The 17,500-nt window shown below is 51.1% G+C and overlaps 2 protein-coding genes across 2 annotated transcripts in view; one reads left to right on the plus strand and one right to left on the minus strand.

The window, feature by feature from the left end:
* The window catches only part of MARK4 (microtubule affinity regulating kinase 4), a 35,914-nt gene extending 22,447 nt beyond the window's left edge, over positions 1-13,467 (plus strand). The window contains 17 exon segments of the mRNA XM_075608776.1: positions 6,039-6,084; positions 6,540-6,608; positions 6,724-6,794; positions 7,150-7,206; positions 7,447-7,576; positions 7,579-7,685; positions 7,830-7,946; positions 8,374-8,386; positions 8,389-8,472; positions 9,083-9,192; positions 9,419-9,566; positions 9,799-10,022; positions 10,686-10,789; positions 11,611-11,847; positions 12,185-12,264; positions 12,929-12,973; positions 13,269-13,467. Coding sequence (XP_075464891.1) covers positions 6,039-6,084; positions 6,540-6,608; positions 6,724-6,794; positions 7,150-7,206; positions 7,447-7,576; positions 7,579-7,685; positions 7,830-7,946; positions 8,374-8,386; positions 8,389-8,472; positions 9,083-9,192; positions 9,419-9,566; positions 9,799-10,022; positions 10,686-10,789; positions 11,611-11,847; positions 12,185-12,264; positions 12,929-12,973; positions 13,269-13,333 — 1,707 coding nt within the window. The 3' untranslated portion in view covers positions 13,334-13,467.
* A 1,396-nt stretch (positions 13,468-14,863) lies between these two features.
* Positions 14,864-17,500, minus strand: part of CKM (creatine kinase, M-type) — an 8,030-nt gene continuing 5,393 nt past the window's right edge. The window contains exons 6-8 of the mRNA XM_075608775.1: positions 17,083-17,206; positions 16,099-16,288; positions 14,864-15,553 (exon numbers count right to left, since the gene is read on the minus strand). Of these exons, the coding sequence (XP_075464890.1) occupies positions 15,375-15,553; positions 16,099-16,288; positions 17,083-17,206 (493 nt within the window). The 3' untranslated portion in view covers positions 14,864-15,374. The remainder of the gene's footprint in view (positions 15,554-16,098; positions 16,289-17,082; positions 17,207-17,500) is intronic.

The following is a 17,500-nucleotide window of genomic DNA, read 5'->3' on the forward strand; positions in this document are numbered from 1 at the left end:
CCACTACAAAAAGTATAGTGTATAGACAGCACTTAGAGCGAATCAGTATAAGTAAAAGTCATGTAGAGGAGTGGTGCAGCGGGAACAAAGTGGGAGCCTAAATCCTAGAAACATATCCAAAATCCACAAATGGTTCCCAGCACTCAAAGGGAATAATGAAGCAAAAGTGATATTGAAAGCAGAGTGTTTTACTCATTTAATGAAGGACATCTAGTATTATACTATAAAATGAGCAGTAAAGTAGGTACATAGACTAATCCCATCAACACACAACACACCTGGAGCAGAGCGGTGGGAAATGGAACAGAAAACTCTCCTCCCCATCAATGATCCACAATGTCCCCGCTGAACAGCAAGAACCGTGTCCGGTCCATATGATGGACATACCCTTGAAACATGTGGTCCTACCACAACAATACTGTGACTGAAGCAGTAACTAGGCTCACTAATAAAGGTTAAGCCCGTTTGGTTACCTCTGATCTATGTGTTGGGGTTCATGAGTGTCAGCTCTTGGACCCAACTGTTGTAAAAGCATTACCTGTAATTGTAACAATAAAGAATGTTTGTGTTTTTACCTTTCCTGGGATGCCAGCAAGCAGGGAGTGCTGTGGTATGAGGTTCAGGGGGGGGGGGGGGGGGTTGCAGAGAAAGTGTTGTCAGAATGTGTCTATCTAGTCAGGGGCCAGAGTTGCTGGGTCCCCTAAAAATGTACCCAGGAATCCGTTCGGATTCCTGGATGCATGTAGACAGTGTCTCGGTAATATCTCCCCTTGATACGCTTGCGTGACTCGCCACTAGGGTTCTCTGCTTCAGTACAGCCCAGAAAGGTAAATGGTGCAAAGGGATGTAAAGTATCCCTGTAACTATAAAGGGTCCCCAGGATACCCAGTTACTAGTGTACAGGACCTGCTTAGAGGTTCTGGGGGTACCCCAGCCATCTATAAGGTTGTGAGTGGGCTTGTAAAGTCCAATCTAAGTCTATTTTATAGTTTGTGGGGAATATGGCTAGTAAGAAATAAAGTGCCGTTTTTTTATTCTATTCCCCTACCAGCAAAACGTAGGATATTTTTAAAGTGTATATTTTATTAAATTGTGTGTTTTAAAACATATATGCTTGTGCACAGAAATGAGCTGGAACTTTCAGAACCAATGCTCTGACAGTCCTCTGGGGCGACCAATTGGTGCCAGGAGGTCTGGCAGGACATTTGGAGATGAAGGCCCCAGAGGATGTCTGAGGTGTCAAGACCATTTGGACAGGAGAGAAGGACTCCAGTATCCAGGTCCTGGATCAATGGATGCTCTTTGCATTTCCATTTGCCCACCAGACTTAGTGGAGCTGGCAATGGGTTAGCTGTGGGGAAGATGCTGCTGGTGGGCACATTTCCCATTGGCTGATTCATATTTCCCGCCCACCCGTTTTGTTGTTTTGTTGTTGTTTTTTCAAGCTAGCTCAACACGCCCCCTGCCTCTGACATCATCCAGATGAGCCCTGCTCTGAGTGGCTGTGGAGAAATTTCTCATGCTTTTGGATTGGGCTATAGTATTTTTTTAATGAAACGTAGTATTAAAAACCCCTACGCCCATCAGATAGTTAGTTCTCCAGTCCTCTAAGATTCTCAGATTCTACGTTTCGGTTTCAAGTCTCCATCAGAACAGGCTGCTTCAGCAAAAGCTGTCTGGAATATTTTCTGTCTTGTTTTTGCAACTGTTATCAGGGTTAGGATTCCCTGCACCTAGGAGAGTCTAGGTTGTTACCCCAATTGTCTTTTTGCTGTAGTTTGTGTATCATTGTGTGTTTGCCTTTTCTTGTGACTATATTTACAATTTATTTCATTAACCTGTTTTGCTCAATGCATGACCCTGGTAAAAAGGTGTAAATTGCCTGGTCTCCTGTGACAGGCACCTTTCCCACATTTGCATTACACTCAGACATATTAGATTCAGAGGTTGCTCTAGACAGTGTCCCAGACCTGTCCAACCTTTCTGACCCTTTGCAGAAAGCCAGGAACTCATCCATCCCTCCTCCAGCAGGATCACGATCAAACCCACCCCAGTATTCTACAGTCCTGGGAAGCTTTAGCTACGCCCTGAGTGTCCTGGGTAAGGTTGGCAGAAGCCTTGGGCTCCTCAATGTCTCTGTGGGCATCAGTCTTGTCTGCCTACCACGGCCTGTTACTGCCAACACCTGTGTTTCAGGGTCCATAGGGGCCTTGGGCCCTCGGCACTAGCTCGGTCTTGGTGCTGCTGTAATAAGGATCAATTGGGGCTTTACTCGCCGGAGCAGTGTCCTCCTCTGCCCCGGCGGTCGCCTCTGCGATGACCACATCCGGTCGTACCGGAAGGGTGTTGGTAGCTGCAGTGCAGGAAGAAGTACCGGCCGGTACATCTCTGATGGATCCCTCCGCTGGAACCTGGAAAGGAGAAGTATCCTCACCGCTCCGTTGATTCCTGGCAGGTTGCGTGGTTCTCCCGGCGGGAGCAGCATGTCCGACGCCGCCTCTCGAGGAACCGCGAAGGCCTTGGTGCTCCCATTCCGGATACACCATCGCCTTCGATGACGTCATCACTACGGGAATCCGCTCCGTTCGCTCTTGAGGGTAAGCGTCTTCCATGGCAGCCACACTTGAGTGACACAATGGAGCACCTCCCTTCACTGTCGTCCGATGTTGCTTGGGACTCGCCCCCAGGGGAAGAGGACCAAGACACCTCGCGGTCGGTGGCTTGCAGGCAGCTGTCCCGCTCCTGTGCCACCAGCGGAAGTGCCTCAGCCTCCTCCCGGGCGGGCACCTTACCTGATAAGTTCTGAATAAGATAGGTTCTGGAACAGGAATGCTCGGGTCCCTTGGAGCATACGCTCCTGAAGCTGCAGTCCAGTCTGCGCCTCTCTGCAGGTAGGTCGCGTTGTCCCTTCGGGGTGGCAGCAACACCTTAGGCTTTAGGTGGGGAGTACCACACCGTTGGCACTTGGATGTCAAGCTCACCTCTCTGCCGGGAAATCCCAGCAGGGGCAGATGCATTTCAGGAAACTCTCCCCATTGACTTGCCTCCTGGTAGCCGATATTGGGACACAATCCACTCGGCCATAATGGGGTATTGTACGGTACTATCTGGGATTAGCTCCTGCTCTGCCAGCTCACCACGAGGAACTGAGGGTTGCGGTAACTCGCATCCGGCTCCACCGTCCACTGGTGACAGTCTATTGGGTAGCACGGTGCCTACGCCCCCTTGTGGATCCAGGAGTACAGGCACATTGCAGCTGGGCGTGGCTTCGGATTGCGCGCCCAACCACTCGCAGTAGATGGGGCGGCGGGCTTCGTCTTGCGCACCGAACACGTTGCAGGGCGTGGCTTTGCTTCGTGCCAAGCCCTGCACAATGTTGCCAAAGGGAAGCTTGCAACCTTGCAACTCCTCCACGTGGTCCTTCTGATTTTGGCGGGAACTGCCCTTTCACGCACTGCAGCTCCTCTGGCGGAGAAGGTGCCCCACCCTCTGGGAGATTTCACTATTACACGGTGTTTTGTGCTGCTCACCTGCTGGCTCACCGAATACTGAGCGTCCGCCGATGGTAGTAGTGACTAACAGGACAGGCTTTTAGGGTTCTTTCTCACTTCTTTACTCGGTGCAGCACCTCCATTCCCCGCAGGCCCCAGCAGAAGTGGGTGCAGCCCCTGCAGGTAAACTCTCTGGTACTCCCCCCTGATAACTGCACTCTCAGGCAGGAGTATATAATAAACAGGAACGGCTTTATTCTTGAACACCAGCATACAGTACAACTGGATGGTCCCTGGACTCAACTAGGAGGCTTGAGGCCCCAAGGGTCTATCCCCCGCTCCTCTCTTATTCCCTAATGGAATAAGAGGTAGATGTCCCACTCCCGCTAAGGGAGGGGAAGGAAGGTGGGCAGAGCCCTGACTCCACTCTTCCTAGAACGCGGCTCTCTCCAAATTTGGCTGTGCAGCCCCTTATGTACCCAGGGGGGGGGTCTTAGGTCTGAGCCCCTGATTGGCAGAAGACAGACATAGTTTCCCCCTCCCCCCCCCCCCCCCCCATCACTCAAGGAAGCTGCTTACTGCAGGGGAAAACCCAGATTAGCCCTAACCCTGCCTGCACTGATACCAGGGTTTATGTGTTAGGCAGGGCAGATTAGTAGCCAAGAGGATATATGGCTACACTTACACACCTCTGTGCTGATACTTCGGATTTCCTGGTGCGAGACATCTAGCTGTGTTGAGTGTGAACCTCTTTCTAAGAGACTTCCAGCTTCTGTACTGAGACTGCAAATTTTTCTGAGACTCAGTTCTGCACTGAGACAGTGAAAATCCTTTTGAGAGATTTCCAGTTCTGTGCAGACCGCTGACTTCCTGGCGAGAGACATTCAGCTCTGCGCCTGAGTGTGAACCTTCTTTGAGAGATCTCCAGCACTGTACCTCTTTCTGAGAGACTCCCAGGTCTGCACTAAGATGGCAAGACTCCTGAGACTGTTCAAGCTATACTGAGAATGTGGGCCTTCTTCTGGAGAGACTTTAAGCTCTGCCTGAACCTCCTCATACTACTTCTAGTCAGCAATAACTTCCTCAGAGCGGCTCTTTCTCGTCCATGACGGTAATAATAGCGTTCGCCATCTTCAGCTCAGTCGTCAGGGTCTTCGAAGACACTACGCAAGTGACACACTTCATCACAGTCAAGGTTGAGTGTGAGCAGACCACTCTGTAGCTCGGCGTTAGCTTCTATCTCCCTTCCAATCGTTCACGGAGATCAGTCATATCTGGCCTTGTTGCAGTGCATCTTCAGGGGTTGGTCAAGGGGTCGTCCCTTACTTGTTCCGCTTCCCTGGTATTGTTTGAGGGTTTCTCACTGTCAGACCCAGAAACACGCTTCTTCGGGGGACACGACTTCTGTCTTGGGCCCTCTGGAGATTCTGCTATTCCCAGGACCAATCCAACAGTCACTCTAGGCTGCAGGTCAACTCAACCGCCTTCCGATGTCGCAGGGTCATCTGCTGACGGTGTCTGCAAATTCCACAGTAAGCTGAGAACCGCTTTCCCTTTTCTTGCTTTTCCTTGTTTTTGTGGGCCCTAAGGCATCATCGGTACTGAGATCACGCTCATTGCTTGAAACTCCTGCAGTTTCCCTGCACCCTCCATGCGGTTGCTTGCGTTCAGTAGCAGGCGGAAATATTCGGCGTTCAGCTAGTCCTGCTCTGGCTGCTTCCATTCAAATTCACGGTCATAGGGACATGACTCATCCGGGTGAGGCTCGCCACAGCCAAAACATAGACGTTTTCTGCTGCGTCTTGTTTCTGAGATCAAATAAGAGACGGTCCTCGTCATCAAATAAGGCCTGAAGGGACAGTGTGTGTTTCGTGTGGCCGGGTTCATTAGACATTACACATTTTGCCCTCCATTCTGGCACTTCAGGTGTGTTCATCACACTGACCTCGGGAGGCGCTATTGCGACTATATTCCTGTATATGCTAGAACACAGCTGGTAGTCATACGGGGGGGGGGGGGGGGGGGAGGGAGGGAGACTTCACTTGCAGAGTTTGTAGCCTACAGGCGTCTCTGTAGGCTTTTAATTTTTTTGCTCGGCGGCCATTTTAAAATCCCATGTGTTTGTTTTTCTTTTTGCGCACGTAACGGAGTAGACTTTCTTCACAGAATCCGTACCTTGTGTGGGTCACCGTCTGTAGCAGTCCTCCCAGTCCGACTGTGGCGTTTGTGGCTTTTTCCAGCTCAGTGTACCTTTTTGTGCCTGGAGTTGTAGCCCGGTATTCTGTCCCCTCTGCTCGAGGTTCTCCCGCTTTCACTCCTCCTTCTCAAGCTGTTGCAGGAACTGTTGTAAACAGAAGCACAAAAATGTTCCCTGGTGGTCTCCGCGGCCCCTTTTTAAATCCAATGATGGTGTGTGCAGAGGTTTAAAAGAGGAGACGTAGTTTAGGGGAAATTTAGGCGAATTGCCCCATGTTGAGATTAACCGTGTGTGTGTGGTACAGGGCGCTCTGTGATTAGTAATGAGTACTGTTCCACTCTCCCTCACAGCTATTCCGTGAGGTTCGAATAATGAAAGGACTGAATCATCCCGAAACATCGGTGAGAGAACAATCTCTTCTCCCAACGCCGCACTCCGCCTCGCTCGCTGCACAATGCACTCTTCTTCCCCCCCCCCCCCCGACACCACCTCAGTCTACCCCATCTCCTGCGCGCTCTATCCCTCAACTCCCCTGCACTCTCTCCCTCGCGGATTCTCTTCCTCTCCACTCCTGGCACTCCTCTCTCCACTCTCTCTCCCGGCACTCTCCCTCTCTCCCCACAACTGCTTCTCTTCCCCTTTCCCTCGCTTGCTCTTCCCCCTACCCCCTTCCTCGCTCGCTCTACCCCCTTCCCTCGCTCGCTCTACCCCTTCCCTCGCTCGCTCTTCCCCCTTCCCTCGCTCGCTCTTCCCCCTTTCCTCGCTCGCTCTTCCCTCTACCCCCTTCCCCTGCTTGCTCGCTCTTCCCCCTTCCCTCGCTCGCTCTTCTCACTTTGTCTCTCTATCTCTCTTAGTGAAGCTGTTTGAAGTGATAGAGACCGAGAAGACGCTCTATCTCATCATGGAATATGCCAGTGGAGGTCAGACTGCCTCAGACACTTGTGGCTGTCTCTTTATGGATGTCTCCGTGGTCTCACAATGCCTTATGCTCCCTCTCTCTTGCCCTCTCTCTTTCTTTGTATCTCGCTCTTTTAGGTGAGGTGTTTGATTACTTGGTGTCTCACGGTCGTATGAAAGAGAAAGAGGCTCGTGCCAAATTCCGTCAGGTGAGGGTTTGCCTCTCTCTTTATCTGGCTCTCTCTTGACTTTCTGTGTTTCAGCTTCAGGGCTGTCTCCTTGCCCTGGGGTTGTCTCTTTCTTGGGTTTCTCTCTGGTAATGCGTGCTGTTTTGATACATGTCTAAGCATCTCGTCTGGATGCTTCTTAATCTATTGGAGGATGTGTCTCTCCCTTGGTGTCTTTTGATTCTGAGGTTGACTTGTTATGATGTCTCTGTGTGTGACTATCTCTCTCTCTCCTGCGATCTCGTAGATGTGTCTGCGTGGACTTTCTCTCTCACGCTCTTGTGACTCTCCCCTGCCCTCTTGCACGCTCTGTGTGACTGTCTCCTGTCTCCCCCAGATTGTCTCTGCTGTCCATTACTGTCACCTGAAGAACATCGTCCATCGAGACCTCAAGGTACAGAACCGTCACACACGGCCCTCTGTCCCCACCACATACTTTGACTGTCTCTTTCTCCCTTCCCAAGATGTCTCATTGCCGCTCTCTTGTGACTGTCATCTCAGTCCCTACTCCCCTCTTTCTCTTCCCTCACTCTCCCCTATTTTCTCTCCTTCCCCCTCTTATCTCTATCTCTCTCTCTCCCTCCTCCGACCCTCCCTTGCTATCTATCTGTCTCCTTCCCTCTCTTCCTCCCAGGCAGAGAACCTCCTTCTTGACGCTGATGCCAACATTAAGATCGCCGACTTCGGCTTCAGCAACGAGTTTACCCCGGGGGGCAAGTTGGACACATTCTGCGGGAGCCCCCCGTACGCGGCCCCAGAGCTCTTTCAGGCAAAAAGTATAACGGCCCCGAGGTGGATATCTGGAGCCTGGGGGTTATTTTATACACACTTGTGAGCGGCTCACTGCCTTCGATGGGCAGAACCTGAAGGTGAGTGGGAGAAGAGAGGTAGGGAGAGTCCTTTAAAATGCCCTTGTGAGCAGGTCATTGCCCTTCGATGGGCAGAACATGAAGGGGAGGGAAGAGGGAGGAGAGAGCGAGCGCTAAGCAATCTGTGACCTCTCCCTCTCTCTCAGAGCTGAGAGAGCGTGTGCTACGTGGTAAATACCGAGTCCCGTTTTATATGAGCACAGACTGCGAGAGCGTCCTGCGACGATTCCTCGTGCTGAACCCCAGCAAACGCTGCACTCTTGAAGTGAGATTACCCTCCCTACTCCCCCTTCCTCTCCCCACTACTACACTCTCTAACACCCTGGCTGTCTCATCCAGTCACTGGCTATGTTTCCCTATTGATGGCTCTCGGATTTCCGCTGACTGGTCTCTGTTTTGCAAGCTGTTTGTTTTGATGGCTGTCTCATTCTCTCTGCCTGCCTCCTAATATCTCCTTTTTCGTACCTGTCTCTTTTCCTCTCTTTCTCTCTCTGATTGTATAACTCTCTCTTGGTTTCTCTCTTGCTGTTTTGCTGTCCTTTTCGATCGCCTACTGTAGTGTGCTGTCTTTGACTGTCTCTTGCTGTCTATCTCTTCCTCTTTGACTCTTTCTATGTCTCTCTCTCTCTCTCTCTCTCCTCTCTCTTGCTTTCTCTCGCTGTCTGACTTTAAACCAACTCTGTGTCTCTCAGCAAATAATGACTGACAGTGGATAAACATTGGCTACGAAAGCGACGATCTGAAGCCATATCGAGAACCGGAGGAAGATCATACTGACTCTAAACGCATCGGTGAGGGGTCATCAACCAGGGTCACGGGCGTGGGGGGTAGGAGATGACGGAGAGGTCATTACTGATCAATCGGGGTCATCAGGAGTCAGCAGGTCATCACAAGTCTAGATGGGTAATCAGAGCTCAACGAGGTTGCCACAAGAGGTCAATGGGGGTCATCAGAATTTACAGGGATTGTCACAGGTCAATTGAGGTGAGCTTGGGGTCATCACATGTCAATTGGTGTTATGAGAGTTCATAGGCCAAAGGCCATCATCACAGAACAAATGTGGTTAACGGAGCGGGGCGTGTTGGCACATCAACAGGGGGTTCATCACAGGACATCAATGATCAACAGGGGTCATTAGAGGTCAATGTGAAGCTTAGGTCTATAGAAGGGTCATGGAAGCTCAAAACCAGGTCATGGGAGTGGAAGTCTAGGTCAGTAAGGTGTCTGCTGGAAGCTGGGGCAAAGTCTAATATGGTTACCAAAGATTTGCTGGCACGAGGGTAATTGTAAGGTAATTGACAAGTGCATCTGGAGATTTTAGAGGACGGCGCCTAATGCATGAACTCGCCCTTTCTTTCCTTATCTCTATGTCCCTCTCTCTATCCCCCCCTCTCTTTCTAGAGGTCATGTTAGATATGGGTTACTCTCGCGAGGAGATTAAAGACGCTCTCAGCTCAAACAAGTATAATGATGTGATGGCCACTTATATGCTGCTCGGAAGGAAGCCTGAGGTGAGGAGACTGTGGCTTTCTCTCTCGTAGAGAATGTTCCGTCCCCTGGCTATCTCGTGCACACAGACAGCTTACTCCATCCCCCGGCTGTGTCTCGCATACACACACCGCTTGCTTCGTCCCCTGTCTGTCTAGCTTGGAAGATTGAACCACAGCATCTTCACTGAGCAAACGCTCTAAAGTCACAGTCCTTCACCCTCCATCCCCCCCCCCCTCTCTATCGTAGATTGAAGGAGGGGATGCTCGCACAGACAGCACTCTCTCGCTCTCTCGGTCCCGCGTCACCTCAGATGTCACCAACGGTGCCACCAAATCATCAGGTCACAGCAAAAACCAACGGGGATATCAGAGGCAGCGGAGACATAGTGATTTCTGTGAGTTTGCCCCTCCCCCCCCCCCTGCTCAGGGTGACACAGTGGCACAAACGGAGGGCACCTGGGAGTCTGTCCCGCCCACAGGGTGGTACAGAGGGCACCTGGGAGTCTGTCCCGCCCACAGGGTGGTACAGAGGGCACCTGGGAGTCTGTCCCGCCCACAGGGTGGTACAGAGGGCACCTGGGAGTCTGTTCAGATGGGCTAACATGGTGACACTTTTGTCTCTTGCAGGTGGTCCGGCCCCAGCCCCCTCCCAGCCCAAACGCAGCCCCCCAGGTGGGGCGGAGGAGGGGGCAGTTGGTGAACGTCTTGCCCCCAGGAGGGGCAGCGGCACCGTGGCAGGGAGCAGTGCTTCCCGGGGGCCCCCCCTTCCCTCCAGCCCCATGGTAAGCCACGCCCACAACCCTAACAAGGCAGAGATCCCGGAGCAGCGCAAGGAGGCCCCGCCCACCACGGTAAGGACACGCCCCCTGCTGAGCACTGCAGTCATTCCTTCGCTTTACAGTTAATGGTTATGGAAGGAGAAGGCACGCCCCTCATCTTCAGGTCACTCCAAAATGCCACCTATGAGGCCCCGTCCACCATGGTGGCACTACCTCTCCAAGAAAGAAACGCTCGCTCGCTCTCCCCCCCTCTCTCTATTCGCGCTCTCGCGCTCTCTTTCCCCCCCTGCTCTCTCCCCCCCCTGCTCTCTTTCCCCCCCTGCTGTCTTTCCCCCCCTGCTGTCTTCCCCCCCCTGCTCTCTTCCCCTCCCCCTGCTCTCTTCCCCCCCCCTGCTCTCTTTCCACCCCCCCTGCTCTCTTCCCACCCCCCTGCTCTCTCTTCCCCCCCTGCTCTCTCTTCCCCCCCTGCTCTCTCTTCTCCCCCCCTGCTCTCTCTTCTCCCCCCCCCTGCTCTCTCTTTCCCCCCCCTGCTCTCTCTTTCCCCCCCCCTGCTCTCTCTTTCCCCCCCCCTGCTCTCTCTCCCCCCCCCCTCCCTGCTCTCTCTCCCTGCCCCTTCTCGCTCGTGTGCTCTGGCCCCCTCTCTCTTCTGCTTTTTCCCACCTCTCACACTTTCCACCCTCACTCTCTCTCTCCTCCCTCACTCTCTCTCCACCCTCACTCTCTCCTCTCCCTCAGATGAACACACCTCCAGGAGTCATGGGACGCAGGAACACGTATGTTTGCACAGATCGCCATGGGTCGGAGCGTCACTCTCTACTCCACAATGGCAAAGAGAACAGGTACCCAGCGCAGTGAACATCTTGGATCGGTCATTGCCATCTCTGGGGTCTATCCAAGTCTTCCTGTGATGTCAAAAACCAAATCTAGCCTCCCTCTTGTCACAGGAAGGGGGAATTGTGAGCTATATCTCATGATATCAACATTCAACATGGCCGCCCTCCGGTCCACAGAAAGTGTGTTAGATTTAGGAGTGATACAGGCACACTGTCTTCTAAATCAAAGAAAATGTATTGAGTGAAAGTGTTTCAAAAAAAAAAAAGTGTAACTTGTCTCTATTCTCACTTCCTGTGTGGCCATTGCATCACAAATCCAACATGGCTGCCCTCTGTCTCACAGAAAGTACCAAATTTAACGTGGCAGTGCTGTCGCTTATGGGAAGTTGGCTGTGAGCTAATCACACTTTGTGTGTCTTTGATGTCATAAATCAAACAGGGTCACCTTTTGCTAACAGGAAGGAGATCACTCGTCTCCATTTTCGATTCCTGAGCGGCTGGGACATCACAAATCTCACATGGACGCCCTCTTGCTTACAGGAAGTTTGATTATATCTGAGCTAATCTCACTTTTTCTGTAGTGCTGATGTCACAAATCCAACATTGCCACGTTCCAGCTCACAGCAAGTGCTGATTTTTCAGCTGATCGCACTCTCTGTGCAGCTATGACATCAAAATTCAACATGGCTGCCCTCTGGTTTACAGGAGATTGGATACATCTAGGCTAATCTTACTACTTGTGTGTCTGTGATGTCACATACCTTACTTTACCACTCTCTGGCTCACAGGCAGTCTCTCATGCCCTCTCACCTCTCTCTCTCTCTCAGCTCTACACACACTCGCCCTCCCGCCCCTTCCCCCTCCACGCAGAGCATCGCAGAGAGGAGCTGCCTCTCCCGTGGGTCCAACGCTCGCAGCACCTTCCACGGAGGACAAGTGAGGGATCGGCGGGGACAGAATCCCCCACCTAGCTCCCCCACCCACCCCCACGAGGGGCTGAACCAGAGCCGGACCCGGGCAACGTCCAACCTGTTCAGCAAACTCACCTCTAAACTGACCCGCAGGTAACGGTGTGATTGTCACTCAGAGACAGAGGACACCTGAGTCCCACTACCCTGTACAGAGACATGGTCCATTTGCACCCTGCAAGCGGGAGGGACACAGTGACAGATGGGATCTGGGCATCTATCCCTCCCCCCCACATGGTGACACAGAGACCTGGAAGTCTGTCCCTCTCCCCGCAGGGTGACACAGACAGAGGACACTCATCTCTTAATTTTGTTATCTCTACGTCTGGCCGGCTCTCTGTCCTTTCTCTGCCTGTCTCTGCCTGTCTCTGATGTCCTGTGCCTCCCTCTCTCCTTCCTTCCCCCTCCTCTCTCTCTCTCTCTCTTTCTCTAGGGTCGCTCTCGACCCCTCTAAGAGACAGACGTCTCATCGCTGTGTGTCTGGAGTGTCTCTCCCTCAGGACAGCAAGATCAGTAAGTGTGCTGACACTCTTAATACACTGCTTCTAATACTGTCATGCTAATACCCTGATACTATGCTTTGATACTCTGCTGCTAATACTCTTATTCTAGACTTTCTCAAAACCCTTTTCCAATTCCGATGCCCCCAATAACCTTTATTACTCATACCCTGCTAATGCTCCAATCCCTTCCTATGCTTCTCTCTAATTCTCACAGGGCACTGCGGATTTTAAAACTATTTATTAGCCAATTGTTAAAGTTTCAACCTACATAGGTCTTCATCAAGCACGCCACTTTCTCACTTGATTTAAGACCTATGTAGGTCGAAACGTTGCTGTAAAAATTGGCTAATAGTTTAAAAAATCCACAGTGCCCTGTGATGCTTTTCTACTTCCATGTACCTTGGATCACACAGGCTATCCTTGTTTGCAGGAGCACCGGTAACTGTATATATTTTTTTAAAAGTTTTTTTATGGTGTGCAGCAGATTTCTCTATTTTGCTCTCTAACAGCTTGCTCGTACTCCAACACACTGGGCTAATACTCCCCTCTAACACTTGCTACGGTAGTGTCCTTTTCTCCCTCCCTCTCCCTCTCCCTCCCCCTTTCTCTGTCCTTGAAGGGTCTGAAACTCTCAAGTCTTAGAGGTTACTTCCCCCCTCCTCTCTGTCTTTCAGGGTCACAAACGAACCTGAGAGAGTCTGGAGACCTGAGGTCACAGGGTAAGGACTGTCACCCTCCCCAAATGTTGTTACAGTACATTTCTCTCCCTCCCCCTCATCTTTCTGCCCCCCCTATCTGTCTGTCCCCATCCCCTCGCTTCTTTCTCTCTGTCGTCCCCCCTCGCTTCTTTCTCTCTGTCGTCCCCCCTCGCTTCTTTCTCTCTCTGTCGTCCCCCCTCGCTTCTTTCTCTCTCTGTCGTCCCCCCTCGCTTTTTTTCTCTCTGTCGTCCCCCCCTCACTTTTCTCTCTGTCGTCCCTCTCAGCCCCTCACCTCTGTCTCCCTCTGTCTCTATAGTAGCTATATACCTGGGTATAAAGCGTCGGCCGAGTCCAGCCTGCTCAGACCTCCCTGGAATGTGAAGGTGACCGCCCTGCGACCTCCCTTAACCACACCGCCTCCCTCTGCTGCTCCCAACGATCCCCCTCCTCTGAGGGGGTCATGCCCCCTCCCGGGGAAGCTCCGCCCGTTTATCACCGTTGGGACGCTAGGACTTTAATAAGAAGTGAGACGCGCCCACCGGAGATCCATTGGGACGCTGTGGCTTTAAGAGCTGGGACACGCCCCTTCCTGGGCCAGCCACGTTCACTTATTGTCATCGGGATGCGGTGGCTTTAAGAAAAGGGACACACCCCTTTCAATGATGCCACACCTAACCATGGTGGTGGCCTCCGTGGCTTTAAGGGGTGGTATACGCGCCATTGAACTATAGCCGCGCCCCCTTTCTGATGTGCCAAGCCACCTTTTCTGACAAAGAGGTGCTGTGACTTTAAAAGGAGGGACAGTAACTTCATTGGAGGGGGAGGGGGAGGGGAGGTTGGCGCTGTAGGGGAGGATCCTCACTCGGCTGGAAGTGGCCACTGCGCAGTGACATCATCGAGATGTGTATAATTAGGACAGTGGGAGATAATGTATCAGTGTTATGTTATTACTAATAACACCCCCCTCCCCTTAACGAATATCCCCCTTAACAAGTCTTTTATCTTAACAAATCTCCCCCTTAACGAACTCTCCCCTTAACAAGGCCCTTTTACAGAATCTATCTTAATTAATCTCCTTGCTAGCTCCCTCCCTTAACGAGGTCCGTAATTAATTTCCATTAACGAGGCTCCTTGTCCCTTATCTCCCGCCCTTAATAATAAATCTTTACTTTACGAGCCTCCAACCCTCCTAACAAGTTTCTCCTCTTAACGATCCCCTCCTTTATGGTACTCCCCTTTTAACAAACCCCCCTTTTAAAAGCATTAATAAGCTGTTGGGGCAGAGCCTTCTCGTGGTCCCTCCCCTGTGCTGCCCTCTCTTCCCCAATTGGTTGCTGGGCATGTGGGCGGGGTCTGTATATATGTGCGACTCGCGCTTACAGTACTATCCCTTTAAGGAGGGGCTGAGTACCGATTGATTGGGGAGGGGGCAGGACTTGGGACTCCTGAACTAATCCCAGCTCCTTCTCTGCACACACAGCATCCTGTACTAATCCCAGCTCTACACACACACTATCCTGTGCTAATCGTATCTCTACACACAGCATCCTGTGCTAATCCCTGCTCTGCACCCACTCACACAGCACCCTGTGCTAATCTCAGCTCCCACAAGCACAGCATATGCGCGAGTAGGATTTTAGCAAAGGCCCCCCTCCCCCCTATGTACCCCAAATGTATTTATTAAACCCTCCCCCCCCATTTAAACCTGTGCACGATGTAGTGTGTGTGATACTTTTATCTTGTGCTACAACACAGCTATATTCAGACAGAGGGGAAGTAGAGGAGGGTGAGATCGAGAGAGGATGTGGCGGTGGGATCGGGGGATATGAGGAGGGAGGGATAGGCGACAGCCAATTTTCCCCAAATACCCCTGACCCTCCTCGCCAGTGAAAATGACACAATGACAGGTCCTTAGAGGTCAAACTTTGCTTTTATTGTCTCCGGTCAATGGAGGGGGTCACATGACAGGGATGTGGAGGAAATAGGGAGGGGGCAGATCTCAGGGGTAACAGATGTGGTCAACTTCCTTCCCAGGGTCAACTTCCTTCCCAGGGTGTAATAAATGAGTATCTGTCCTACCCCCTATTAGAATATCTCATCAGCTACAGCTAAATGTTGGGGTCCCTCTCCCACATCTGATGATCTTTAGAGGGGTCTCTCCACTCCCTTATGTTAGACTTTAGGGTTTTTTCCTCTCCGCCTCATCTGATGGTCAAAGGGGGGAGGGGTGGGGGTCTTCTCCCCTTTTGATAATTAGTTGGATCTCCCTCTGATGTTCTTAGGGTGGACTCTCCTTCCCCCCTCATCTCTGATATTTTTCCCATTGATGGCCTCTGCTGATATTAGTGGGGTCTTCCATCTTTTCCCCCTCTCTTCTCTTGGGTCTCTCTGGGGGGCTGGTCCGGCTCTCTCCCCCTCTCCTCTACTTCTGTGCTGGCATCATGTCATCGATCGTCTGTCCCTTCTCCAGTTTCTTCTCCATCTCAATCATCAACTTCACTCCATCCACCACCATCTGGACCTGCTCTACCTCGGAGAAGCCCAGCCTGTCCGCGTTGGAGATGTCAAAGGTACCGCCCACCGCAGCTGTGTCCACACCACCTGTGGGGAGAGGAGAGATGGGTAAGGGGGACATCAGTGCGTGTGGGGCATCTGATGCCTTCAGGGTGATATCCCCCCACATCTGGGGCAATAAGGCACAAAGAGTTACAGGGGCAATAAGGTATTTAGCAGCTGGGCTGCTGAAATCTGATGGACAAAAAGGTGCCCAGGAGTAGGGTTACTGCAGGGCGATGGGCAAGAAGGCACTTGGGAAGTGAGTTACTATAATGTGTCAGGCAATAAGGCATTCAGGAGCTGGGTTACAGTTGGGTTAGTGCAAGCTTACAAGAGCAATAAGGCACTCTGACACGTTTTGAGGACAATTAAGAGACAGCAGGAAGGGGAAATGGTGGAGCTATGGTTTAGAAAGAATGACAGCTGAGAGACAGTCACCCGAGAAAAGTGAGGAGAGGGAAAAATAGAGAGAGAGACTGCAAAGCTGAACAGAAGAGTAAAAGAGTGGTGAAGGTGGGAGAGAACAAGAAAAAGGGAGATGATAGATAAAAAATCCCTATGGAGGGAGAGAGAGAGAAAAGCCCCCTCACCTGTGCCTCTCTTCTGGAGACGGAGTCTGCTCAGCACCTCCTCAAACTTGGGTTGTTTGCTGAGGTTGGGCAGTTTGACGTGAACGCCTCCTCTCAGTCCAGTGCCCAGATTAGAGGGGCAGGTGAGGACGTACCCCAGGTGATCGTTCCACATGAAGGGGTGTCCAGCTGCTTTAAATATCTCCTCGATCTGTGGGGTGGGGGAGAAAGAGTTATTTTTATTTATATAGTCTCAATTCCAGTTTTAGGTTTTAACCCAAAAACACCACAGACGGATTATCTTGCACGCCTGGTTAAAACCAATTTAAAAAAAAAAAATGTCAATGAAGCATCATTTCCTATTGAATTAGACCTTTTGTAGCAATCCAGCCACCGATCAAACACAAAAGCAACCAGAAGGAAGTATTGAAACTAAACAAAGTGATGTACTAAGGAAAAAGAGGGAAGGGAAGGTAGCCCTCGCTACAGCTCATGGGGTGGGTGCTACTATCGGGCAACACATAAAATAAACAAGAGAAAAGAATCCCCTATAAGCGAGAGCACTCCAAACGGCTAGAGTAGTATAATCTGGTAGATGACCAAATGGTATAATCATTTATTATTTATGATTATACCATTTGGTCATCTACCAGATTATACTACTCTAGCCGTTTGGAGTGCTCTTGCTTATAGGGGATTCTTTGCTCTTGTTTATCTAAACAAAGTGCTCAGATAAACACCGAATTCAAATGTCATTTTTTCCCTGTTAACATTAATAACACAATTATTTTTTATTAAAAAGAAAACGCTGGGTGGGAAATCAAGAAATAAACACAGATTTCATAAAAAAAATAAAATAATAACCACTGAAAACTGCAACCCTTATATCGACTAGGGAGAATATACGTATACTGCAATCCTTATATCGACTAGAGAGAATATATGTATGTGCATACATACATACAGTGAAGACAGAGAGTAGTGCATTCAGTTGGGATCCCTCACCTTCTGCAGTCCCACACAGAAGCGTCTGAACACCTCTTTGATGTTCCCCTCCTTCTGCATGGAGATGACTCTCAGGTGATCCTCCTCATTCACCCACACCAGGAAAGTCTTGTCATCGTTGTGCCTGGGGTGAGGGAGGGGGGGGGGAGAGAAAGGGTACGTTAAAGCCAGATATTGGGTCACCAAGTGTCCGCTTCCTCCACTTCGCATGGGGATAGAGGAGCTGTGATATAGACAATCTCCTATGACATCGTCCACCCAGAACAAGAAGATGTGCCTATGACATCCTGTGCATGTCGTGGCTCCCACATGCTATCATCAAAATGGGCGCCACATGTCAAGGACACTACAGACCGCTCAAGGTCACCCCTGGACACTATGGCCCCCTCCTGATGACCTTGAAGGCTCATGTTATCAC

Source organism: Ascaphus truei, chromosome 7, assembly GCF_040206685.1.
Source record: "Ascaphus truei isolate aAscTru1 chromosome 7, aAscTru1.hap1, whole genome shotgun sequence".
Taxonomy (NCBI): Eukaryota; Metazoa; Chordata; class Amphibia; order Anura; family Ascaphidae; genus Ascaphus; species Ascaphus truei.